Consider the following 26794-nt stretch of genomic DNA (forward strand, 5'->3'; position numbering starts at 1 on the left):
TTTCTAATGGAATATATTTTTGCTTAGAGTATGAAACATCCCAACTGTCAAGCAGCATGTCTGTGTGCCTGCACTAAAGTGCACCTCAATATGACAATTCTGATAGCCTTTATTTCTGGCTGACAAACAGACATGGCAAAGAAAGTATGCAAGTAGATGCCCTCAGGTGTAGCTTACTCCAATCCATGAGCGGGGCACCTACTCTGTTGTGCACAGTACCCTTGCATCAACATTTCAATGCTAATTCCTGTACGTCCTGCAATGGTGTGCCTACTAATCATCCTCCAAGTGGATCAAGAGGTGCCATGAGGATCATGAGAGGTTGGAAAATGTCAGATGCCAATTTCTCTGGATGAATGAGAATGCATTTGATGCCCATGAATCATGCCCTGAAGTGCTGTTTGGAGCTGAGCAACTTGGAGGCTTTTCACAACCAGATGTGATTTGAGATGGCCAGGTACCCATGTCTTCCATGTCTTCCATGTCAAGAATTTTCATCATCTGGTTATTTTGTACATCTGGTAAGATAGTAGATTAATAGTAATGAGGGGAGTTGTGCAATAATGCTTTCAACAAGCTGTAATCTCTTAACTGGCAACTCACTTCTGCCTGACGAAAAGCTCACCTCACTGCCCAAATGGTACATAAAAGATGCAGCATGTTGCTCCCAAAATCGAGATAGGTATTCCGGACTTCTTGTATAATTTTGCTCCAAATCTTGCCATAGGTGGTGTAATTTAGGCCCCTATAAAAATTTGCCTATTGTTTTCATTCAATATTTCAGTGCAGGATTGTCTGCCTGCTATCATGTACAATTTTAAAATGGTGGGAATAGAAGTGCTTTCTGTTGAGATGGTTGAAGAGATTTTCAGTGGGTCTTATCACTGCTATCTTACCATACTGCCAAATATAATGATCTGGATCTTGTGGTTCTCATTTCAGGGATATACTATTGAGGGCCACGATAATGGAAATGTAGGTTCCTGGGAGCCCACTTACGTTGAGGTAGTTGAAGAGATTATCAGTGGGTCTCATCAAACAATGTGGATGCTATGACATTGACAAACCTGTAAAAAAAGACATTTTTCATTGCTGTCTTAACATACTGCCAAAGATAATGATCTACATCTTGTCATCTCATTTGAGGGATACATAATTGAATTCTGCAATAATGGAGATACAGGTTCCCAGGAGTCCACTTATGCTTGAATCAGAACTTGCAATCTACCATTTTCAACTCTAATCAACCAATTCTGATGGCCCAGTGCCTCTCAGTGCCCAAACTTGGGTTGTTTGCCTAGTACTTAGGTCAGTACTTATACTGAGATATTTAGGGCTGCTCCTACCAGATTTAAAGCCTGTTTGGGAAATAAGTCCTTTGGATCAGTAGAAATATCAAAACACTTCTCCTCCACCCCCAGCTCTGCTAACGCATGCCAGCAATCTCAATTCATTAGTTTCACACTGTGGAAGCAGAATGGATATGATGTAGGAGGGCTTAGCAGAGTCAATGGCAGATGAGAGAGCTGGAGTGGGTAGTACAAAGCCAGTCATAGAGTTTTAGAGCACCGAAAGGGGCACTTCAGCTCATCATGTCCCTACTGGTTATCAAGTGTTTATCTGTTCTAATCCCATTTTCATCACTTAACCTGTAGTCATACATGTTATGGTACTTTAAATATTCATCAAAATATTTCTTAAATGTTGTTCCCACCTCTATTAGTATTTCAGGTAGTGACCTCCTAATACCAACCACTGTTTGGGCAAAATGATACTTCCTTAAATCCCATCTAAATTTCCTGTACATTATATCTATGTTCATGGTTATTGATTCCTCTACCTCCTACATATCCTATTTATGCACCTCATAATGTCATAAGTCTCAACCAGGTCCCCACTGAACCTTTTTTGCTTGAAGGAAAACTACCTAGTCTATGTAATCTTTCATCATACCTGAATTTCTCCAGCCCAAAAACATCCTGGTGAGTCTCCTTTGCATCATCTCTAGTGCAATCACCTCCTTCCTGTTGTGTGGTGACTAGAGGTACATATAATATTGCAGCTGTGTCCTAACTAATGTCTATACAGCTCCATTATAATCTCCCCAGTCTTGTATTCAATATCAAGTATTCCACATGTCCTGTTATCTTCAAGGATCTGTGGGCATGCACATTAAGGTCCCTTTGATCCTCTGTTCTTTCTAGGGTCCCACAATTCATTGTATTCTCTTTAATCTTGTTAGTCCTCCCATATTATATTCCTCAGTGATTTCCTCTGGCTCAGACTCATTCACTTGGATTCCAACCGAAGTTTCATCTTAGTGCTTTGAATCCACCTAGGATCACAAGTATCTCAGTGATGTTCAACGTGTTGTTCTGTGGAAGGTTCACTGGACCCAAAATGTTAACTCTGCTTTCTCTTCACAGATGCTGCCAGACCTGCTGAGATTTTCCAGCAATTTCTGTTATTGTTTATAACCATCTAATAAATTACTTTTATGCCAAATGATGGTCTTTATGTCAAGGTTGTTAATTTTGAAACAGCTTCATAATTTTAGGTCATCTGATCCATCAGCTATTGCAGGTATCAGCTTTGTCAACTTCTTCAGTCAGTCAACTTGTGTGCCTAACACATTTCAAAAACCTGAAATACGAGATGAAACAGATTGGATTTTGTGAGGTTAATATATTAATAACTCTCCTTTGAAAGGTCATCTGGTTTAATTGTTACAATAGAGATGTGCACCTGCCAATTCTGCATTCACATGCTAATTCAAACAAGGGAAATCTGAGGAGTCATTTCTACATTTTAAAATTCTAGTGTGTCAGTTTTGCAAAATCTATCTGAACATCTGTAGTAAGAACATATGTACGATATTTAAAGAAAATAAATTATACCCGTCATAGCATTGAAAAGAATCAAAGTCAATTTTTGAGAAGCTAGATAAGTTCTGAAACTATTGTCTGAGCAGCATTGAAGGATTTTAATTTTTTGTGATTAATGTGACCAAAAATGTAGTGTGAAACATTTCTTCATGCTAACAAGTTAACCTCTTATTTTTATAGATTTGTGAATTAGTGAACAAAAATATCAAACTACTGGCAAAGGTGTATATACCCATTCCTGATGTAACCACAATTACCAATACCGCGGTTTTGGAAGAAGTAGAATTTGGTAGTGATGAGATAGTAACAACTACTCATGAAGGAGTTGGAAGTAGTAAGTATCTCTTTCGCATCTTTCCTTTAATGTTGTTGTACTTCATCCTAAACTACTACTTGGTGTTTATCTGGATTATGGTTATTTAGCGGTAGATTGAAATCATAATCAAATAAAATATACTATTACAGGCTACTGCCTTCAAATCTACCACAAAATCTGCTCTGAAATTCTCCTCCGAGAATACTGATACAGGGTCCATTTAAGAATTGCCAGAAATCCGGTCCTGTGATCTTGAAGTATTTTTATTTTCACAAACATCATACAAAGTGCTTTGTTATGTGGATAAGAGCTATTAGTTCATGCAATGAGACTTTCATCCTGTTTCTTTTCAATAATCAATACAGTTGATAACCAAAGGTGAATACTTACAATCTTACCTTATTTGAGAAGACACGTTTACAGCTGTAAGATTGGAATTTGTTTCCAAAGATAAAATAGTGGGATAGCAGATTTGATCTCAGCGTGAGACTTTGGAACACAGTACTTTACTTATGTCTGTATCCTCTAGCCACAAGTCACAAGCACACAAACTGATACACATCAGTCACAGCATAACAGCCAGTTGCCAAAAACAGCTGATTACTAATTAGTGCTGACAGCTTCCTCCAAACTTTTCTGCTCTTTCAACCTCTGCAATTATGGTAAAAGGGCATATCACTCAGGAGTAATCATCAACATCCCACTTGTTACTATATCATTCTGGGAAGGAATGACATAGCCTTTCATGTGAAGATGGTCTGATAGAGGTAAGCACAGTGCATGGTGCAGCTTCTTGCCTAAAACTGTACACTTTGGCAAGCATCCTCCCGTCTTTGAGGGATTCAAGTTGCCATAATGTTTCCAGACTATGGGGATGCTTTTTCATTAGAGAGACATGACTGGTAGTGATCTAAGCTGAGGGCCATCACACCTTAGGCAAGGTGAGAGGTTGAAAAGGAGAGTACTTCATGGTAACCTCAGGCATTATGAGGATTGAACCCATACTGCTGATATCATACTACTTTGCAAGCCACCTGAATGAGATAAGCACTAGGTGTGATACAAATGGCACAAGTTGGCAAAATTAATTAGGTATGGTGGAAAAGATGCAGGAAGCCCCAAGCTGAAGAGAAATATTAGCTCCCTCCAGATTTATTGAGGGCAAGAATCTAATCATCTGGGACCCAGATTATAAAGATTAACAGTTCCAAAGCATGAAAATTTTTTTGGAGTAGTTGAGTTGAAGGTTTTATAGATAGCAGCAAGTGTGGAAATTTCTCTAAACCATTGTCTATGAATACAGGAACGGGGAGCTCAAAGGGATTTTGCCTACGCTAAATTCAGGTTAATACAGGGAGAGTGTAATATTTCATAGAACTGTTAATCTGAATCCAAGCCAGTCAGTGAGGTACAAAATTAAGTCTTCTTTCTTTGTGGATAGAATTTATTAACTATTTGTCTTTAAAAAAAATCAACCTGTTCAGACACATTGTAACACACCCCTGGGTTAGCTGGGACTTGAACCCAGGCTTTCTACCCAGAGGTAGGTGCACTACCACTGTGCCACAACAGCCATAATAACACTATTCAATCTTAAATATTTTATAATCAACCTGTTTGATTAGAACAGATAAGGGTGGAACCCAGGTCTCCATTAGAACAGGCCCATATATACAGACACTTAACCTGCACCATGAGAACCTAAGAATCAAGGCATGGTTGAACCCAGGCCTTCTGGCTCAGAAGTAGGGACATACCACTGTGCCACAAGAACTCTTAAGTTCTCAGTTAAAACTTCATCAACATCCATTGTCTCAAAGAGAATGGTTATCCACATAATAATCTATGGACAAGCGGTTCTCAAATTCCCAACTCTTTAGTAATTCAGGTAAGCATGATCTAAAGCTTCTATTATTCTATTGCATCTATAGCTTCTACTTGTTACAATATTTCAGGAGGTAAGGTACTTTTAACCACCCTTTATATTTTCTTGAATTCCCAAACCAACAAACAACAGTTATTTTTTCCAACTAAGAATCTATTTTAGGAGAAAATGAAGTCTGCATATCCTGGAGATCAAAGTCAAGAGTGTGGTGCTGGAAAAGCATGGCCGGTCAGGCAGCATCCAAGGAGCAGGTGAATCGATGTTTTGGGCATAAGCCCTTCATCAGGAATAAGCCTCATTCCTGATGAAGGGCTTATGCCCAAAACATTGATTCACCTGCTCCTCAGATGCTGCCTGACCTGCCATGCTTTTCCAGCACCACACTCTCAACCAACATCTATTGTACTCAAATAGCAATCTAGAAGATTGGCATGTGAAGCACTTTAAAAAAAGATGAGCTTCATACCTCTGCGTCACTCAAGGTTGGAAACTTGCATGTGCATTTTTAAAATTAATCTAATTAATGTTTTATTTGCTCCCAAGACTTCCTCAACACTAGCATGTTTCATCATAGTTTTCAGCTTCAGTATGGCCTTACCAAATGCAACACCTCACATTTATATAAATGAAACTGCATCTGCTATTCCTTGGCCCACTGGCCTATCTGACCAAGGACTTAACTAGTTAGCTTCTTCCCTTGATAATATCATCTTTCTATAAAGACCTGCCTTAATTTATCAAAATGTGATTTTAAATTTTTGAAGTATGATGATCGATCTCAAGTCACACCTGAGTTGTGCTGTGCAATATCTACTTCTATATAATTAATGAGCCTGAGGTCTGACTTCAAATCTTGAATTTCCTTTTTATTGTATCTATATCATATTATCCAAATTCTATAGTATAGCCCCACAGGCAATAATTAATGACTTCCGGTTTCTGTTTGTGATACTAGTAAAACATCACTTAGGCTGCTTTAAGCTGAATGCAACCGACTTTCACTAGGACAGACCTACCTGAGAAATGCCATATGCCTTTGCTGCATTGTTCAACCCTAAAAACACTTGTTTATTTTCCATAGCTTTCTGAATATATCATCTGTTTCAGTAGGTGGTTCCAAAAATACAATCCTTTGAAACTTTTCACCCTGAGAAAACATAGCTTTTGAATTGATTGACTTACATTCCCAGGAATATGTTGCTAAAATACCTAAGAAGATCAGTTTCCTTGAAGTAGAGCTAATATCTTGATTTTTCTTAAAACCCCTGTGCCACAAGGCTGGCTGTAATCTGTCTGGTATAGTGTATACATCAAATTCTTTCCAGTTGTCCAATTTGTTGTTTGGAATCCTTTTTATACAATTTGTTCGCTGTCACTAAAACCTGTCAATTCTAAGGGCTACTATTTGTCATTGTATTCCCAACCTATTCAGTAATCGTTGTTCTTCTTAAACTGTGACATGTACTTATCATGTTCGACTATGTCTCTCCCTCCTACAATCAGAACTCCTTTTACAAGATTGTGATCTAATCCTAGGATTATGCTCACCTTCAGGTCCATTTGTAGGACTTCTGCTGTGTTTTCTGACTTTTCACATCTCTACCATTTTTTTGGCAATCCATGGATCTAATCTTCCACACCTTATCCATATTTCTGACCTCCCTACATTGTTGACATTTCTCATTCTCTTGTACTTCTGGCATAAATATTAATTTGGTGTCAACTTTTAGTTGTTGTCTATATTCAAATAGCCCTTGATCTACCATAATTTGTTCTTCAAAACTGTCCAACATATGTATATTTGAATAGATAGTGCCTCCTCATTTCCTATGGTTTGTTCAGTCCCTAAATATGTAACCAGTGCCAATTAACCTTGTGAATGCACTCTATTAGCCATTCTGTAAATTACTATTTTTGAATCATTCTCTCTAACTTTACACAAATTTTTCCACATTTATCTTCTGTAACATACCATATCTCCTGAATATAAATTTATTTCTGATATCCTTATATGCCAAACTTTATCCAATGCGTTAGTCTTAAAAGCTGCCTTCTTTTCTGCATGCACAACGTTCAGTCAGTGGAGCTGACTGTCACGCCTTCACAAGCAATGATTTCTTCACTGCCCGTGTCAGTGGGTGTTAAGTTACAACTTGGTGGTTAGCCAGGATCTGTCCAGACCAGTTTACTTATCATAGATGCAAATATGCATGCCAGTATTAGTAGGAGTTACCAAGCCACAGTTCTTATGGCAATTATGTTCTGTGTTCACACTGCAGACACTCTCAATTGTGATGTATAGTATTACCATTGTAATAAAATTTGGAATAAAATTTGAACAGATCAATCGATTCAAAACTAAGCATACATGGGGCATTGTGGGCCATCAGCAGAATTGTATTCAACCATAATCTGCAACCTCATGGCCTAAGCATATCGTGTCACTTTGCCATTACCATTATGCAGGATGATCAATCTTGGATTATTGAAGAGTGCAGGAAGGCAGGAAAGGTACAGCACTAAAAATTCCTTAAAATGAGGCATCAAGCTGGTGAATTCAGACTAATTGCATGCCAAACAACAGAAGCAATATGCAATAGATGTATTTCCACTAACAACAGATCAGATCTAGGCTCTGCAGTCTTGCTACATTAAACTGTGAAAGGGTGTGGACAATTAGACAACTAACAGGAGGGGTCTCTGCAAGTATTTCTGTCTTTAATAATAAGAGAACCCATGATTACCTCCCTGATGACAGGGTTAAGGATGTTTCAGAGAGGCTGCTAGACATTCTATAGGGGAAGTGTGAATAGCATTAAGACATGGTACATATCAGTACCAGCAACATAGGTAAAAAATAGATTAGGTCCTACAAGATGAGTATAGGGAATTAGGATTAAGCTTAAAATTAGCACCACAAAGGTAGTTGTATGAGGATTAATATCAGTGCGATGTGCTAGCGAACATAGAAATAACAGGCTATATCAGATGAATAAGTGGCTGAAGAAATGGTGCAATGAGAGTGATTCATATTCATAGATACATTGGGACGAGTACAAACAGGACAGGTAGCATCTAGGCAGGATCGGGATGAATATTCTTTGGGAGGTGTTTGCTGATACTATCCAGAACATCAAGGAGGTAGGAGTCTGAGCAGGGAGACAGAGAAAGGGAAACAAGGATAGAAATGTAAACATACAGATGGTAGAAAAACCAAGGGTGGAAAACAAATGAGGCCATAGGACAAAATAGAGTTAAGATCACTAACAAGGTTAATAAGGCAATTGTATCTTAATTCATAGAGCAGTTGCAATACAGTAGACTGTTTAACAGTGCTTAGATATGTATGGTCATGATATATTTGCTATTATGAAGATTTGGCTGGAGGGTAACCAAGGACAGGAACTGAATATCCAGGGTATTCATTATTGCCAATTATTCCACCTCCATGGTAGTATTCCTAGTAAAGGAGGAAATCAATGTGCTAATGAGAAAGGATATTGGCTCAGAAAATAATAATGTAGAGATAAGGAACACCAAGGGACACAAAACAATGATAGGAGTTGTTTAGAGGCTCCCAAATGGTAGCAGAAATACAGGGCAGGCATTTAATAGGAGATTACAGTCATATAGTCCCTAGAGTGCAGAAGAAGGCCATTCACCCCATCTAGTCTGCATCTCTGAACAACAGCCCACTGAGACCCACCCCTACACACCCATAACTCCATATATAGTTTTTACCATGACTAACCTACCTAACCTGCATATCCCTAGACACTGTGGGGCAATTTCTAGCATGATCACACCACCTAACCTTTTTGTACTGTGGGGGGAAGCCCATGCAGACACAGGGAGAATGCACAAACTTCACTCAGACAGTCACCCAAAGCTGGAATGAAACCCAGGCCCCTGGTGCTGTGAGGCAGCAATGCTAGCCACTGTGCGACCATGCTGCCCTATTAGAGATGCATGTAATAAAGTACAATTGTGTTTATGGCTGACTGCAATCTATGTATACGTTAGATGAAATAAAATAGCTGTAATATTATGGGGTAGGATTTCCCAAAGTGTACTTGTGATTTTTTTTTAATAGCAATATGTTGATGAACCAATTAGAGAGTGGAGATTCAATATTGCATCCAATCTGCGGATGCTGCCTTTGAATCTCTAAGGATGAGAGTCTTCCGTGATGTCCATACTCATACAAAGACTCTTTTGTGTAAGGCAGCCATCCTGCTAACTCTTCTTTATGTTTCAGAAACTTGAACTGTATGTAGACACCACCTTAAAACCCTTGAAAAGTATTATCCATGTTGTTTGAGATGGATTCTCCATTAACCTTGGAGGGCATGCATACTAATATCAGCAACTTTGAAGCAGCTAATACAACCAGCATTGAGGCTACGATCATCAGAAACTATCTCCACTCGGCTGGCCATGTGCTTAGAGTGCCTGAGTTCCAACTACCAAAGCAAATCCTCTTCATCCAGCTCAAGGAAGGCACTTAAATGAGAGGAGGACAAAGGAAGTATTTCAAAGATTTTCTGAAGCTTTCCCTCAAGAAATGCAAAATAAATGTCAGTGCATGGGAAACCCTCATTCAGAAGACTTGGAGAAACTCCCGCATGAAGGGACACAGTTCTTTGAGAACGCTCATTACAAGAGGAAGTTCAGAACAGGAACTAGAGAAAGAAATGACAATGATCTTGAGACTAGAAACACCTACCAAATGTGATGTCAGCAATACAGCTCTAGGATCAGGCTCAACAGCCACAAAAAGACACAGAACCAATGACCAGTAATACAGAATTTCCGAGTCAGACAATCGTACTCATTAACAAATGATTGCTGACGACGGTGGCATTGAGAAAACATGTTGTGAGGGGTCCATTAGTGAAGAATTACCATAAAATAGTAGAATTATTCATTAAGTTGGAGAGTGAACAAGTTGAATATAAAACTAGAATCTGAATCTAAATAAATGGACCTACAAGAGTATGAAGTACAGTTGGCAATTCTAGTTTGGGAAATCTTAATAAACGAGTTGGCAGCACATAAGCAATTGTTAACATTTAAGGAATGAATATATGATTTACAATAATCATTTATTTCTAACTGGCACAAAATAAAACAGGAAAGGTGGCTCAACCATGGATCACAAAAGGAATTAAGGATAACATTAGAACTAAAGAGGAGACATTTCAAATTACGAGAAAAAAATTAGCAAGCTTGAGTACTCAGAACAGTTTAGAATTCAGCAAGAGAAAACAAAAAATATTGGTCAAAAGGAGAGAAAAAACACAGTATGAGAGTAAATTTGCAGGGAACATAAAAACTAACTGTAAAAGCTTCTATAAATATGTGAAGAGAAAAAGACTTGGGAAGACAACAAAGGTCATGTACAATTCAAAATTTATAATGGGAAATAAAGAAAAGACAGAAGAATTAAGCACATACCTTTGTTCTGTCTTTACAAAGTGAACACAAATAATTTCCCAGAAATGTTAGGAAACCAGAGGTCTAGCAAAAGGGAGAAACTTAAGACAGGAGAAAGTGAGGACTGAAGATGCTGGAGATCAGAGTCGAGAGTGTGATGCTGATGAAGGGCTTAGGCCCAAAATGTTCATTCTCCTGCTCCTTAAATGCTGCCTGACCTGCTGTGCTTTTCCAGCTCCACACACTCGACTCAGAAATTTAAGACAGTCAGTATTAGTTAAAAAAACAGTGCTATTCAAAATGAATGAATTTACATGTTGACAGGGTGGCACGGTGGCTCAGTGGTTAGCGCTGCTGCCTCACAGTGCAGTCCAAAGATGTGCAGGTTAGGTGAGTTGGCCATGCTAAATTGCCTGTAGTGTTCAGGGATGTGTAAGTTAGGTGCATTAGTCATGGGAAAAATGTAGAGTAATACAGTAGGAGAATGGGTCTGGGTGGGATACTCTTAAAAGGGTTGGTGTGGACTTGTTGGGTCAGGTAACCTGTTTCTGTTTCCCAGGACCTGATAACCCACATCCCAGAGTATTACTAAAAGAAGCAACCCTAGAAATATTGGACGCATGTGGTCATCTTCCAAATTTCTGTAGTTTCTGGAGCAGTTCCTACAAATTAGAGGGTGGCAATGAAAATCATCTATTTAAAAAAGTACAGAAGAAAGATATCCAGAATTATGGATCAGGTAGCCTAACAGCAGTAGTGAGAAAAATACTTGAGTCAATTACAAAACACATGGTAACAGTACATTTGGAAAACATTAATGGAATTAGATAAAGTCAGCTAGGTTGTATGAAGGAGAAATCATACTTAATTAATCTTCTGCAGTTTTTTGTGGATAAAACTAGGAAAGTAGATCAGGAAAACCTAGTAGAGGTGGTGTTTTAAATTTCAAAAAGGCTTTTAATAAGGTCCGAACTAAAGGCTATTTGGAAATATTAAAGCACATGGGATTAGGGGTAACATACTATCATGGATTGAGAATAGGTTGACAGAGAATTTGGTTGACGGAAACAGAGAACGACAATAAATGCTTTTATTCCAAGTGGCACACAGTGACTAATGTTGTACCACAGGGATTAGTGCTTAGGAACCAACTATTCACCATAAGTATGAATGACTTGTATGAGGAAACCAAATGCAATATTTTCATGTTTGCTGACAACACAAAACTAGGTGCGATTGTAAGTTGTGAGGTAAATGCAAGGAGGCTCAGGGCAATTTGGCCAAGTTGAATGAGTAGGCAAACACATGGAAAATGTAGTGTAATGTGAAGTTTTTTTTAGTGTGACAAACAGAAAGACAGAGTTTGATGTAAATGGTGCTATACTGGGAGATGTGGGTGGTCGTCATAGAGTTATAGAGATGTACAGCATAGAAATAGACCCTTCAGTCCAACTCGTTCATGGCGACCAGATATCCCAACTCAGTCTAGTCCCACCTGCCAGCAACCGGCTCATATTCCTCCAAACCCTTCCTATTCATATACCCATCCAAGGAGTGGATAACGATTTTGGTAGGAGGGTGAATAGCTATTAATGGGGACTGTTAGTGGTTAGCAACATATTGTGTAATAGCAGACTATGCGATGGAGAGTGAGGATTGGGGTAAAGACACGGCAGAGCTCAAGCCCTGAAGTTGTTAACTTGTTATTGAGTCCAAAAGGCTGCAGGGTCCCCAAGCAAAAAACAAGGTGCTATTCTTCCAGCTTGTGCTGGATTAGAGAATCAGCCATGTTCTTGCTGATAGTGGAGCAGGTTCAAAGAGCTGAATGGTCCACTCCTGCTCCTGATTTCTATATTTCTATAACCTAGAACATCAGTGCAAAAGACAAGGCTAATGCTGTCTAGTGGCATATGCTCATCAACAGCTTGGTCCTTAATTCTCAGTTGGGATTTTGTCAGGGTTATTGAGCTCCTGTCCTAATCACAACCTTTGTCTAAACATGGGCAAAAGAGCCTGAATTCGAGAGGTAAGGTGACAGTGGCAACATTTGTTTGAGTGTAGCATCAAAGTGCCCAAGCAAAAGTTAGGGAATACTCTCCACTGGCCAGAGTCATACCTTACACAAAGGAAGATATGATTGTTGGAGGTTAATTGCCTCAGTGTCAGAATATTAATACAGGTGTTCCTCAGGTTAGGGTAGTGTCCGAGGCCCAATTATCTTCAGCTGACTCATGACTCCCCTCCAAAGTGGGAATCTTCACAGTTGTTTGTATAGTATTTTGCATGTTCACAACTCCTCAGATATTAAAACAGTCTGTTTCCATGTGCAGCATGTGGTAGCAGCTGTGTCATTTACAAATAGCAAATTTAGATTACTTACAGTGTGGAAACAGGCCCTTCGGCCCAACAAGTCCACACCGACCCGCTGAAGCGCAACTCACCCGGACCCATTCCCCTACATTTACCCCTTCACCTAACACTATGGGCAATTAGCATGGCCAATTCACCTAACCCGCACATTTTTGGACTGTGGGAGAAACCGGAGCACCCGGAGGAAACCCACGCAGACACGGGGAGAATGTGCAAACTCCGCACAGTCAGTCACTTGAGGTGGGAATTGAACCTGGGCAGCAGTGCTAACCACTGTGCCACTGTGCCAAATTACTGAGGTACCTTTAATAGCACCTTTCGAACACAAAGGTTTTAGTATTTAGAAGGAAGGACAACAGATGCATGGGACCACCACCACCTGCAAATTCCCTCCAAACCACATGATATGCTAATTTGGAATTACCCATTCCTTCACTGTCATTTGTTCACAGTCCTGGAATTTTCTTTCAACTGCATTGTGGATACATTGACAACATATCAACTGTAATAGTTCAAGAAAGCGGTTTACCTTTCTAAAGGGTAATTGGAGATAAACATTAATGCTGGCTTAGTTAGGGATTTCCACATCTCATAGATATTTTTAAAAAAATCACTAACCCTTATGTGGCATGGGTTAGGGCTCTGAATTTCTGTAGGAGCTAGGTTCCCAACCCAATTTGAAAAACCTGCCCTTAAATCTGGTGTCTTATACATCTACACTACACATTTCTAGTACTTGTCTCATAATTTGTTGTTTCTTTTGTTCACAGATGTACCATTTGTTTTGGATGAAACAAAATCTGAAGAATATTTTTTATTGACTTCCGGAAAGCTGCTGTATGCTGTTTCATGGGGAGTGGATAAAGATGGCCTTGCCCTTGCACCACCTGCACCAAAACCAAAAACCTATAAAGAAAGGTAATTTTGGACTGCACAGTTTTTGACTGACAAGGACTAACTCAAAAGATATGAAGCATTATGGCTTCTACATCATTAGGTTTGTTTCCAGTTCCTGTTCACTGCTTTTGTAAATATCTCCTTGTCTTTAACTGTCCTATTCCAAATGTTTTTTAAGCTGCTTCTGACTCATATCCTCTATTTCTTGCTTGTCTTTTGCGTTTGCTGACTTGTCCATTTTCCACATGCTTTTGCTGTTTATATGTTAATTTTGCCGACAACTTCTGTAACATAGAAAATAGTAAGGAAAAAGTGACCGTAGCATTGTTAGATTCAATATAAAAATAGAATAGTCAATAGGTAGGACAGACCCAGCAGTGGTGGCAGCACAGTGGTTTACAGTCGGGAGGCAGTTGCTCTGGGAGTCGTGAACATTGACTCTGAACCCCATGAAGTCTCGTGGTTTCAGATTAAACACGGGCAAGGAAATCTCCTGCTGATTATCATATACTGTCCTTCTTTAGCTGATGAATTGGTACTCCTGTATGTTGGACAACACTTAGAGGAAGCTCTGTGGAAGGGAAGGGCACAAAATGTACTCTGGGTGGGGGATTTCGACGTCCACCACCAAAAGTGGCTCGGCAGCACTATTACATATCGAGCTGGTCAGGTCCTAAAGCATACAGCTGCTAGACCAGGCCTGTGGCAGGTGGTGACGGAACAACATACTTGACCTCATCCTTATCAATCTGCCAGCTGCAGATACATCTGTCCATAACAGTATCGATAAGAGCGACCACATCACAGAATCTGTGGAGATAAAGGCTCACCTTCACATTGAGAATAAAATTCATTGTGTTGTGTGGCACAATCACTGTGCTAAATGAGACAGACTTCTATCAAATCTAGCAACTCAACAATGGGCATCTATGAAGTGCTAGTCCAACAATAGCAGCAGAACTGTACTCCAGCACAGTCTGTAACCTCACGGCCTGGCATATTTCCCTCTCCCCCTCCACCCCCCCCCCACCCAACCATTGCTAGCAAGCCAGGGGATCAACTCTGCTTCAATGGAGAATGCAGAAGGGCATGTCAGAAGCAACACCAGGCATACCTGAAGATGAGGTGTCGACCTGGTGAAGCCACCAAACAGAACTACTTGCATGCCAAACAGCATAAGCAGGAAGTGATAGGCAGAGCTACATAATCCCACAACCAACGGATCAGATCTAAGCTCTGCAGTCCTGCCACATCCAATCACGAATGGTGGTGGATGATTAAACAACTCACTGGAGGAGGAAGCTCCATAAATATCCCCATCCTCAGTGATGTACATCAGCACATCAATGCAAAAGTTAAAGCTGAAGCTTTTGCAGGAATCTTCAGCTAGAAGTGCTGAGTGGATAATCCAGCTTGGCCTCCTCTAGTGGTTGCCAGCATTACAGGTAGCCAATTTGATTCACTCCATGTGATATCAAGAAATGGTTGGAAGCACTGGATACTGCAAAGGCTATGGGCTCTGATAACATTCTGGCAATAGTACTGAAGACTTGTGTTCTAGAACTTGCCACTCCCCTAGCCAAGTTGTTCCAGTGCAGTTACAACACTGGCATCTACCCCACAATGTGGAATATTGCCCAAGAATGTCCTGTACATAAAAAGCAGGATAAATCCAACCCGACCAATTATCGCCCATCAGTCTACTCATGATCATCAGTAACGTGATGGAAGGTGTCATCAAAAGCAGCACCTGCTCAGCAATAACCTGCTCAGTGACACCCAGTTTGGGTTCTGCCATGGCCACTCAGCTCCTGACCTCAATACAGCCTTGGTTCAAACATGGATAAAAGAGCTGAATTCCAGAGGCGAGGCGAGAATCACAGCCCTTGACATCAAAGCTGCATTTGACCGAGTGTGGCATCAAGGAACCCTAGCAAAATTGGAATCAAGGGGCAACTCTCTGGTTCTTAGAGTCATACCTGGGAAAATGGTCATGGTTATTGGAGGCCAGTCATCTGAGGTCCAAGACACCTCTGCAGGAGTTCCTCAGAGTCACGTTCTTAGCTCAACCATCTTAAGCTGTTTCTCTATCATAAGGTCAGACTTGGGGATGTTTGCTGATCATTGCACAATGGTCAGCACCATTTATGACTCCTCAGATATTGAAGCAGATGATGTTTAAATGCAACAAGATATGGACAATATCCAAGTTTGGGCTGACAAGTGGCAAGTAACATTCAAGCCACACAAATGCCAGGCTATGACCATCATGAATAAGACATAATCTAACCACCACCCCTTGGCATTCAATGGTTTTCCCATCAATGAATCTTCCACTATCAACATCCTAGTGGTTATCATTGACGAGAAACTCAACTGGACTCACCACATAAACACAGTGGCTACAAGAGCTCATCAGTAGCTAGGAATAAGTAACTCACTTCCTGACTCCTCAAAGCCTGTCAACCATCTACAAGGCACAAGTCAAGAGGGTAATGGAATATTCTCCATGTACCTGGATGAGAGCAGCCTCAACAACACTCAAGAAGCTTGACACCATTCAGGACAAAGCATCTCCTTGATTGGCATTGTATCCACAAGCAACCACTCTCTCCATCACTGATGTGTACTGTCTACAAGATGCACTGCAGAAGTTCATCAAAGATCCACATTCAGCACCTTCTGAACCCATGACCACTTCCACCTAGAAGGAGAAGAGCAGCAGGTATATGGGAACATCACCACCTTTAAGTTCCCCTTCAAGTCGCTCCTGATTTGGAAATATATCACTGTTCTTTCAGTGTGGCTGGGTCAAAATCCTGGAATTCTCTCCCCAATAGCATTGTGGTCAACCCACAGTAGGTGGACTACAGCAGTTCAAGAAGGCAGCTTACTACCACCTTCTCAAGGGCAACTGGGGATGGGCAACAAATGCTGGCCAAGCCAGTGAGGTCCACATCACACAAAATGAATACATTTTTAAAAAAATATTTAAAATTCTATAATAGGCATATGATTCAGTTCATAAAAAGGAATGTGGCACAAATTAACTTAACTGAATAGTTTGCTTTTAGGACAATGAATTTACAACTGAGTATTTTCAGATATAAAGGATCAAATACAAGTTAATGTATTTTCCATAAGCCAAAAGTAAAATAGCAAAGTATAGAATTTTGTGGAAAAATAGCAAGATTAAAACTAAACTGGAATTTGAAGGAGAGCATTTAAACCTGATCTACCAATACCGCATTAAATCATAAGTAATAGAGAAAAGCACAGAATCGTTACAGTGCTGAAAAAGGTCATTTGGCATGTCTGCACCAGCTCTGAGCATTTTAACTTTGTGTCAATCTCTTGGCTTTTCCTTATAATTCTGACCAATGTGTCTATTTAAATAATCGATCAATGTCCTCTTGAATATCTCAACTCAATCTGCCTCCATCCTAATTCTAAGCAGAGCATTTCAGAGCCTAACTACTTGCTGTGTGAATTTTCTCACCTCACCTTCTTTTGCAAAATGCCCTGTTGTTCTTGATCTATTTACAAATAGGAACAATTTCTCCCTATCCACTCTATCCATACTCCTCGTGATTTTGAAAACTTTTTTTCAAATTTTATCAGCTGTCTTCTCTCCAAAGAAAAAACACAACTTCTCCAATTTTTCCTTACAAACGAATGTCTCATATCCAGAAGCACTCTCATAAACATCTTTTGCGCTTTTTCCAACACATTGGAGTGAGTCAAACTGACCAAAAATTGAGGTTTGTGTTGCTGGAGACCTCAGATCATCTACTCAGCACTGCTGGCTAAACATAGTTGCAAATATTTCAGCCCTGTCTTTTGGTCTGATGTTCCGGACCTTCCACCCACAAAAAATGAGGTTAGGGGTATTTATTGAGACTGTTCTTTCTGTTAATAGTGTCATTCACCGCAATTTGTGGCTGAATGAACTAACTGCAGACCTTAGGTCTGATTTGTTGGTTTTGGGTTTGGTTAGTTCTGCTTCTCAAATAGAGCTTCTTCTTATTATTTGGATACAAATATCATAACTTCATCAGGTTCACATGGCATTTTTAGATATGCCTGACATTCCCTCCTGCACCCTTTATTGAAGCAGGACTGATTCAATGGCATAATGGTAATTTGAGTGGGAAATGTCAGGTCAAAAGTTTACAGATTGTAATTGAATATAATTCTGGCACTTATCACCCATGTATGCCCAGTTTGATTTGCTGGATCTGCTTGAAATCTAATCCCATTTAGCATAATAGATAGTGCCATACAACAAAATGCAAGGTGCCCTGTAGATTTATTTTTGTCTCCAGAAGGCCTGTGTAGTGGTCAATTTTACCAATATAGGCATGTACAGACAAATATGCGACAGATGAGTTGATGATGCCAAGGCCAGGTAAGTGTTTCTTTCTGGTTTATTAACCAGGAACCTGCCAGAGACACAGTCTAGTTATTTTGCCCTTTAGAACTAGGCCATGTTGTTCAGCAGTGGTGCTACTGAGCTACACTTGGTGATGAACATTGAAGTCCCCCCACTCAGAGAACATTCAGTGATCTTGCCATCATCAATGCTTCTTCCACCTGGCGTTCAAGATGAAACTTTAGTGATTCACCTGCTAATTGGAAGGGGCTTGGTGAAAAATAGTTGGTAATCAGCAGAGACTTTCCTTATCCGTGTTTGACTCGATGCCATAGAAAGTCATGGACTTTGGAGTCAATGTTGAGGACTTTCAGGTTCTAAAAAGAGAATATTAATTAGAACAGTGAAATCAAAAGTGATAGGTTGTTTGTCAAGCCCTGGTTAGATACTGGCTCATTTCATGGACTACTTTCTCTGCATTTTGCTGCTGCACATTCTAGTGCCTGTGGTAGTGCCGTCAACAATATGGTATTCTGTACCTAAAAGTTACCCATAGGACAGAAACTTCAGGCTAAATGGAGCCAAACCATGCATCGTAAGTATTTTAAAATATCTTTTTCAATAATATAATAATTATTCCAGATAACTAACAATTTCTGATTTATTATAGTTATCTTCAGAAGTTAAGGGCTGATTTTCATCTTGAATCAGAAATTCGGCTAATTTCAGACATTATGATTTCCCATCTTGAAATACAAAGCTCACCCACACTTTCTTCACAGCAGTGTGGTAGGGATTTGCTGGAGTTGTGACTGTTGCCTGTGGAAGCAAAACTGCAACGGGTGTTGAGGTGGCAGTGTAAATGGCCCACCTCTGTTTACTGGAACTTCTGCTCAGTTTCACTAACTCTCAGCCCTAATCTCCATCCCTCCCTGCCCATTTGCCCAGGATCCATAATTTCCTTAATCCGATTCCTCTTTATGTATCCTTACCCATGTGCCTACTCACCCAAGAATAGAACTCATGAGCGCCTGAACAACATTGGGAAGTGTTTGAAATGCTTATAAAATTGTCAAAATAAATGAAATGCCATTTAAAAGATCACTTAAAAGCATAATCTTATTAGGAACCAATAAAAATGTCAAGATCAAACAAAAAACTCTTGATCCTCTCGATGAGTTAAATCCATTAATGGGTTTGGAACTCAGTAATATATTCAGAATGAGATTTTATAGAAATTTTGTTCACAAAACTCCAAAGCCAAATACATTAAAGCCTTTGAATTCATTCAAAGGGGTCAGCCAACTGTTCATGCATTGTAACAGGGAAATATGTTTGGTATTGTGGGTGCACCTTACCAAATAGACTGCAGTGGTCAACCTTCTCAAGGGCAACTAGGAATTGGCAATAACTGCTGGCCTAGCCAGCAACACCCACAACCTATGAATGATTTTTAAAATATCTGAAATTTAATGAATGGATTAAATTAGTACAGATGATTAAATAGTAAATTTCAGAATTGTTCATTGCAAGGATGTAGTTATCTTGAGAATAATGCCTATGAAGATTGTAACACTTTTCATGATTCAATTTAATTATCATTTGTTTCTTCAAAACAAAATCTTATTATTAATCCCTTATTTCATTATGGTGTATATAATTGTAAACAGCTTTTGAGCTTACCTGTCAAATGGTTACCAACTTCAGACCTGGTTTGTCTCATGAGTTGGTGTGAACTATGCGTAAGTGAGGATTGCAGATGCTGAAGATTGGAGTCAAGTGTGCCGTGCTGGAAAAGCACAGCAGGTCAGGCAGCATCCAGGGAGCAGGAAAATTGAAGTTTGGACAAAAACCCTTCATCAGGAATGAGGTTGGGAGCCTTGGTGGTGGAGAGATAAATGGGAGGGGGTGTGGGCTACGGGGAAGATAGCTGAGAGTGCGATAGGTGAATGGAGGTGGGGATAATGGTGATAGGTTGGAGGGGAGGATGGAGCGGATGGGTGGGAAGGAAGATGGACAGGTAGGACAGGTCATGAGGTCAGTGCTGAGCTAGAAGGTTGGAAATGGGATAAGGTGGGGGGAGGGGAAATGAGGAAACTGGTGAAATCCACATTGATGGCATAGGGTTGGAGGGTCCCAAGGCAGAAGATGAGGTGTTCTTCCTCCAGATGTTGGGTGGTTAGGGAATGGCAACAGAGGAGGCCCAGGACCTGTATGTCCTTGGCGGAGTGGGGTTGTTTGGTGGAGATGTTCTCTGATATACTCAGATGTACTCAGATACAGCAAATGACATGTGTGGAAGTGTAGGTGAAACCTTGATGGATGTGGGAGGCTCCTTTGGGGCCTTGGATGGAGGTGAGGGGGAAGGTGTGGGGCAGGTTTTGCAATTCCTGTGTTAGCAGGGGAAGGTGCCGGGAGGGGAGGGTGGGTTGTTGGGGGCGTGGACCTGATGAGGCAGTCGTGGAGGGAATGGTCTTTATGGAAAGCGGAAAGGGGAGGGAAATATATCTCTGGTGGTAGAGTCTGTTTGTATGTGGCTGAAATGGCAGAGGATAATGCGATGTATTCAGAGGTTGGTGGGGTGGAAGGTGAGGACCAGTGGGTCCTGCCCTTGTTGCATTTGGAGGATTGGGGTTCGAGGGCAGAGGTGCGGGGAGTAGATGAGATTCGCTGGAGGGCATCATCAACCATGTGGGAGGGGCAATTGCAGTCTTTAAAGAAGGAGGCCATCTGGTGTGTTCTGTGGTGGAACTCAGCCTCCTGGGAGCAGATACAGTGGAGGCAGAGGAATTGGGAATAAGGGATGGCATTTTTACAGGAGGCAGGGTGGGAGAAGGTGTAATCCAGGTAGCTGTGGGACTTGGTAGGTTTGTAGAAGATATCAGTGTTGAGTCGGTGTGAACTGTCATTTTTAAAGGCTAGCCCAGCACCATTTAATTTGCAATGGTGAGGGAGGGAGTCTGAAATATGCAATTTGCATTGGAGTTGCATCAATGTTTGGTCAGCAGTGTGCAGGCCTTTGACCCATACACTTTATCTTCCTATTTTCAAAATGTTGGCAATGTGAATATGGATACTAAACAGCAAATCAACTCCATTCCCAAATTGTTAAATCTAGCCCTAAGTTACTGCTGGTTTTTTTCATTATGCCCAAGTTTGTGCCACCTAACGTAGTACTTAATTCCCATTAAGAACTAATATTTGAATTTCTATCACTAGATCAAAGACAAAATCCCCCCATCCCATGATATGATAACAATAAGCTGTTAGAACTGCTTATTAGAATTCTACAATATTAAGCCTCAGGCTTGTGTCAACAAACCTCCATTGAAATTGAAGCTATTAATACTTTTCAACTGCAAGTTGGCTTTTTATTGTACAAATTTAAAGACCTCATAGTTTCAAAGACCTTATCCATTTTTTACACACTTTTATTTTGATTCTTAGTAATCTTCAAGTGGTATCTAACCTCTTTTAAACAGGAACCTGACTCTAAGAAATTTAGATCTTTCTCTTCAACATCTAAAGCCTACACATTATGTTTTAGAAACTTCGTCATAGAAATTGCTTCTGTTTGAAGGCAGCTTCACTTTTAACTGTGCCATGGCCTCTGGAAACTGTGATTGTATGAAATGCCTCCTGCCTTATTTCCAAACCAGCTCTGTCGACAAAACTAGTGGATAATGAATCAGAGACAGAACTTCAGGACTCCAGGCTCTCACTGCATTTTGGTTAAGGCATGGAACTTATCTAATTCAATGAAAATTAAGGCCTTAGACTCCAAGTGTCATAGATAGGCAGTAGAAATGTTACGTTTTATAAATAATTTAAGTTGTCAATTTGATTTCAAGTAGAATTGACCTCAGGCCCAGAGGATAATGAATCAACATTGAATAGGAGACAAGACCCATGTGATTCTGATGACTACGGCCTTTGGAAGGGAAGAGTTCATTGCAAACCATTGTAGTATCAGGTTATAGGGTCTGTTAAGATCTCATTGAATCTCACAGACTCAAGTACATCTGATAGAACCCAAGACACAGCAAGAATATAAGGGCAGTCAGTCCTGTACCTGAAGCAGTGAAAATGTTGACCCTGTAATTCACCATGCAGACCTGCACCATGCAGTTCACACTCAGATTGAAAAGACTGAGTTCATTAGATGTCCAGAAGGTTGCTTATCTTGGGCTAAAGAGAAAGAATTTCCAATGTAACCCACATATGTGAAAGTCGGTTCTGGGATTTGAAGTTACTAGGCTTGAAAAGTGAAAAACAAGTAGGCCAATGGGAATACAGAATAGCTTTGGACCGTATCCAGGAGAATAAAATGTCAATTTAAAGGACGGTGTAAACAAGAACAATGGCAAGATTTTTTTCAGTAATTCTAGAAGTTGACTGGGCACACCTTTTCATAGTTTATAAGATAATTTATCTAAATATTGCATTTATTCACTAAAATAAAAGAAATAACTGAAGATCTGAAATCAAAACAGAAATTGCTGGAGAAATTTAACAGAAGCTACCTCTTGGAGTCATAGAGTTCTATACCACAAAAACTGACCCTACCGTCCAACTTGCCTAAGGTGCCCAAATATCCCAAATTAATCCCATTTGCCAACGTTTGGTCCATATCTCTCTAAATCCTTCCTATTCATATACCCATCCAGGTGCCTTTTAAATGTTGTAACTGTACCAGCCTCCTCCTCTGGAGCTCATTCCATACACACACCACCCTCTGCATGAAACAATTGCCTCTTAGATCTTTTTTAAATGTATCCCCCTTCACCTTAAACCTTTGGCCTCTAGTTTTGGATTCCCCTACTGTGGGAAAAAGATTTTGGCAATTCACTCTATCCATGCCCATCATTATTTCATAAACCTCTATAAGATCACCCCTTAACTTCCGACACTCCAGGGAAAACATTCCCAGGCTATTCAGTCCCTCCCTATAGCTCAAACCCTCAAATTCTGGCAATATCCTTGTAAATCTTTTCTGAACCCTTTTAAGGTTAACAACATCTTTCCTATGGCAGACCAGAATTGAATGCTGTATTCCAGAAGTAACCTAACCAATGTCCTGTACAACTGCAACATGATATCTCAAATCCTATACTCAATGTGCTGACCAATAAAGGCAAGTGTATCTTCATTACTTTGTCTACCAGTGACTCCACCTTTAAGAAACTGGGCACCTGTGCCCCAAGGTCTCTTTTTTAAGCAACACTCCCAATCTCAAGAACTTAGCTCTGTTTTATCACTACAGATGCTGTCAGGTCTGCTGAGTTTCTCCAGCAATTTCTATTTTTGTTTTGTGTTTATTTACTGTTGGTTACAGTTTGTTACCACAGAAGTCTTGAAATCTTGAGTGATCCTCAATCTTGTGATTGTTTGATCTAGAAACATAAATATCTTGTTATCAGTCTCTACACAGATGGTGACAATAGATAAGGCTCTACAATTCTATATAATGTGATCCTGTCAGTTACAATCATCTGTCAGTTCACAAATGGATCTATTGTAAGTGGGCTTCGGATTGTTTTTAGATTATTCTGCCACACATGTCTTATGTTACACAGGAACTATGTCAGTAAGCATCGTCATTTCAGTTGAAAGTTCTTCATGCTAATTTCACTCCATCAGTTTACAGAAAAAACTTACACTAGTTGTAAAAAGAACTGACTCTGTCAGAAGCATAAAGCAAACCATGCAAACTAATGTGTCAAAATGGTTTTCTATCTTCATTTCATGTCAGCGTGGATGCTATTGCATCAATTGGGATGTCTTGGTTGAATGATTTGCAGAAACTTGCTGAGTGGGCGAGAAAAGCCAGGGTGGATCCCAATGATCCGCAGAATTCAGATTTAATGCAAGTAATTAAGGTTAGTGAAAAGATTCTATGTGTTTGTTGTTTACCGCAACAGAATGATGATTTTATTTTCAAAAATTGTCCATTGTGTGTTTCTTTTCACATTATAGGCAGCATGGTGGCTTAATAGTTAGCATTGTTGCCTCACAGCACCAGGGACCCAAGTTTGGTTCCAGCCTCGGGTGACTGTCTGTGTGGAGTTTACACATTCTCCTTGTGTCTGCGTGGGTTTCCTCTGGGTGCTGCGGTTTCTTCCCACAATTCAAAGATGTTCAGGTTTGGTGAATTGGCCATGCTAAGTTGCCATAGTGTTCAGGGATGTCTAGGTTATGTGCATTAATCAGGGGTAAACATAGGTCTGTGTCAGTTACACTTCGGAGGGTCGGTGTAGACTTGTGGGCCAAATGGCCTGTTTCCACACTGTAGGAATTCTAATTCTTAAAGTAAAAAATTGTTGTCAAGTGCCTCGAATAAATGATAATAAATTATATTTACCATTATTCTACAGTTACATTATTTTTTTGATAAAAAATTCAAATTAAGTTCAAGGGTGTAATTTATGCTTTTGTTTTTCTTTAACAGTATGCAACTGAGGAGGGCCAATATGCTCCTGAATACTTTAGATTAGACCAAATACAAGAAGAGTTTAATTTTGTGCCAGATAAAAAACTGGAGCTCTCTAAACGTTTTCGATTACTGATGCTTAGAAATTCTGGAGTTCCTGAATATTGTTGCTTTAAGCAAGTGCCGCCATATGACAGAGAGATATCTGACAATATTTTCGAGGTATAGATTCTCAAAAAAGTAGCTGATAGAAAAATAAAGTTGGGATATCATTGTGATGCTCATTTTGAGGGTGAAATATGGGGAGCTATTAAATAAAGAAATTGTGTTTATTTTTCAAATCTTGGTGAAAATAAGTATAGAGTAGAACTGGCATTAATTATTAGAGATAACATGCTTTGAAAGGAGTCAGAGGAAAGATACCACAGCTTTTAGCCATAATATTTGGAACACTGGTATCTCCATAAGGTGACACAGGATAATAGTAGAAATTGAAGTATGCATTTCCCTGAAAGTAGAAATATAGGTAGATAAAGCTATATAAACTGCATTTTATATTCTATAGTCCATTAGTCCATGGTTTATAGTCCATTAATAAAGGCACAATACAAAATACAGCACTGTTTATGCCAGTGCTTGAAATATTAAGTACGTTTAATTCATTCACCAGATGAGGGCATCATTGGCTAGGCCAGCATTTATTATCCATCTCTAATTGTCCAGATGGCAGTTTAAGCGTCAACCACATTGCTGTGGGTCTGGAGTTACATGTAGGCCAGACCAGGTAGGGATGGCAGATTTCCTTCCCTAAAGGACATTAATGAATTAGATGGATTTTTCCAACAATCAACTCATTGTCATTATTAGACTCTTAATTCCAGATATTTGTTGAATTCAAATTCCACCATCTGCCATGGTGGGTTCCAAACCCACACACCCAGCACATTACCTGATTCTTTGAATTAACAGTCCAGTGATAATACCACTAGGCTATTGCCTCCTCATACTTTTGTAGATATGCACAGCATTGCTTTATTAGAATGATGCAAAGATTGAACAATATTGGTCAAGGAGACGTGAGAAACTAGGACTATTTCTACTGGAGCAGAAAAGGCCTAAGAAATGTAATAGACTTCTAAAATTATACGGGTTTTAACATTTCCTCTAGATTGGATACAGTGACAAGTTGAATTTTGCGGAAGTGAAGCTGGGAGAAACTTGTGTGTGATTCTTTTTCACAGGTAGAAATTGAGGCAGAGGAAAATGGAGCACCATGAAGTATAAGGATGGTAGTGGGGTATATTTTAAATTCTTTGAACAAAGAACCATAATGAGCACAATCACAAAATTACACAATTTTTGTGATGCAGAAGGTCATTCTGCCTATCAAGCATTTTGATTTGGTGTCAATCTCCTGGTTTATTCCCTATGACTTTGTATATTGTCTTTATTTAAATAATCATCCAATGCCCTCTTGAATGCCTCAAATGAATCCACCTCCACCACACATCCATGATTTGGAGATGCCGGTGTTGGACTGGGGTGTACAAAGTTAAAAATCACACAACACCAGGTTATAGTCCAATAGGTTTAATTGGAAACACACTATCTTTCGGAGCAACGGTCCTTCATCAGGTGATTGTGGAGGGCTCGATCGTAACACAGAATTTATAGCAAAAATTTGCAGTGTGATGTAACTGAAATTATACATTAAAAAATTGATTGTCTGTTAAGCCTTTCATCTGTTAGAATACAGTGATAGTTTCACTTCTTACATGTGTAAATCATAAAACTTTTTTTTAAAGTTGCATTCTCGGGTTAGCTGTTAATAATGGTGATAGCTAGACAATATGTATAAGATAGTTCAACATATTATCTAGCTATCACCATTGTTAACAGCTAACCCGAGAATGCAACTTTAAAAAAAAGGGTTTTGTGATTTACACATGAAAGAAGTGAAACTATCACTGTATTCTAACAGATGAAAGGCTTAACAGACAATCAATTCTTCAATGTATAATTACAGTTACATCACACTGCAAATTTTTGCTATAAACTCTGTGTTCCAATCGAGTCCTCCACATCACCTGATGAAGGAGCGTCGCTCCGAAAGCTAGTATGCTTCCAATTAAACCTGTTGGACTATAACCTGGTGTTGTGTGATTTTTAACTTTGTACACCCCAGTCCAACACCAGCATCTCC

At 39.7% G+C, this 26794-nt stretch overlaps 1 protein-coding gene across 1 annotated transcript in view; it reads left to right on the forward strand.

Moving 5' to 3' along the window:
• LOC122561384 (coiled-coil and C2 domain-containing protein 2A-like) overlaps window positions 1-26794 on the forward strand; it is a 268528-nt gene that overhangs the window by 133818 nt on the left and 107916 nt on the right. The window contains exons 20-24 of the mRNA XM_043713148.1: window positions 943-1005; window positions 3066-3219; window positions 13663-13810; window positions 23914-24040; window positions 24610-24813. Coding sequence (XP_043569083.1) covers window positions 943-1005; window positions 3066-3219; window positions 13663-13810; window positions 23914-24040; window positions 24610-24813 — 696 coding nt within the window. The remainder of the gene's footprint in view (window positions 1-942; window positions 1006-3065; window positions 3220-13662; window positions 13811-23913; window positions 24041-24609; window positions 24814-26794) is intronic.

This window comes from Chiloscyllium plagiosum, chromosome 22 (assembly GCF_004010195.1).
Source record: "Chiloscyllium plagiosum isolate BGI_BamShark_2017 chromosome 22, ASM401019v2, whole genome shotgun sequence".
NCBI classification, from domain to species: Eukaryota; Metazoa; Chordata; class Chondrichthyes; order Orectolobiformes; family Hemiscylliidae; genus Chiloscyllium; species Chiloscyllium plagiosum.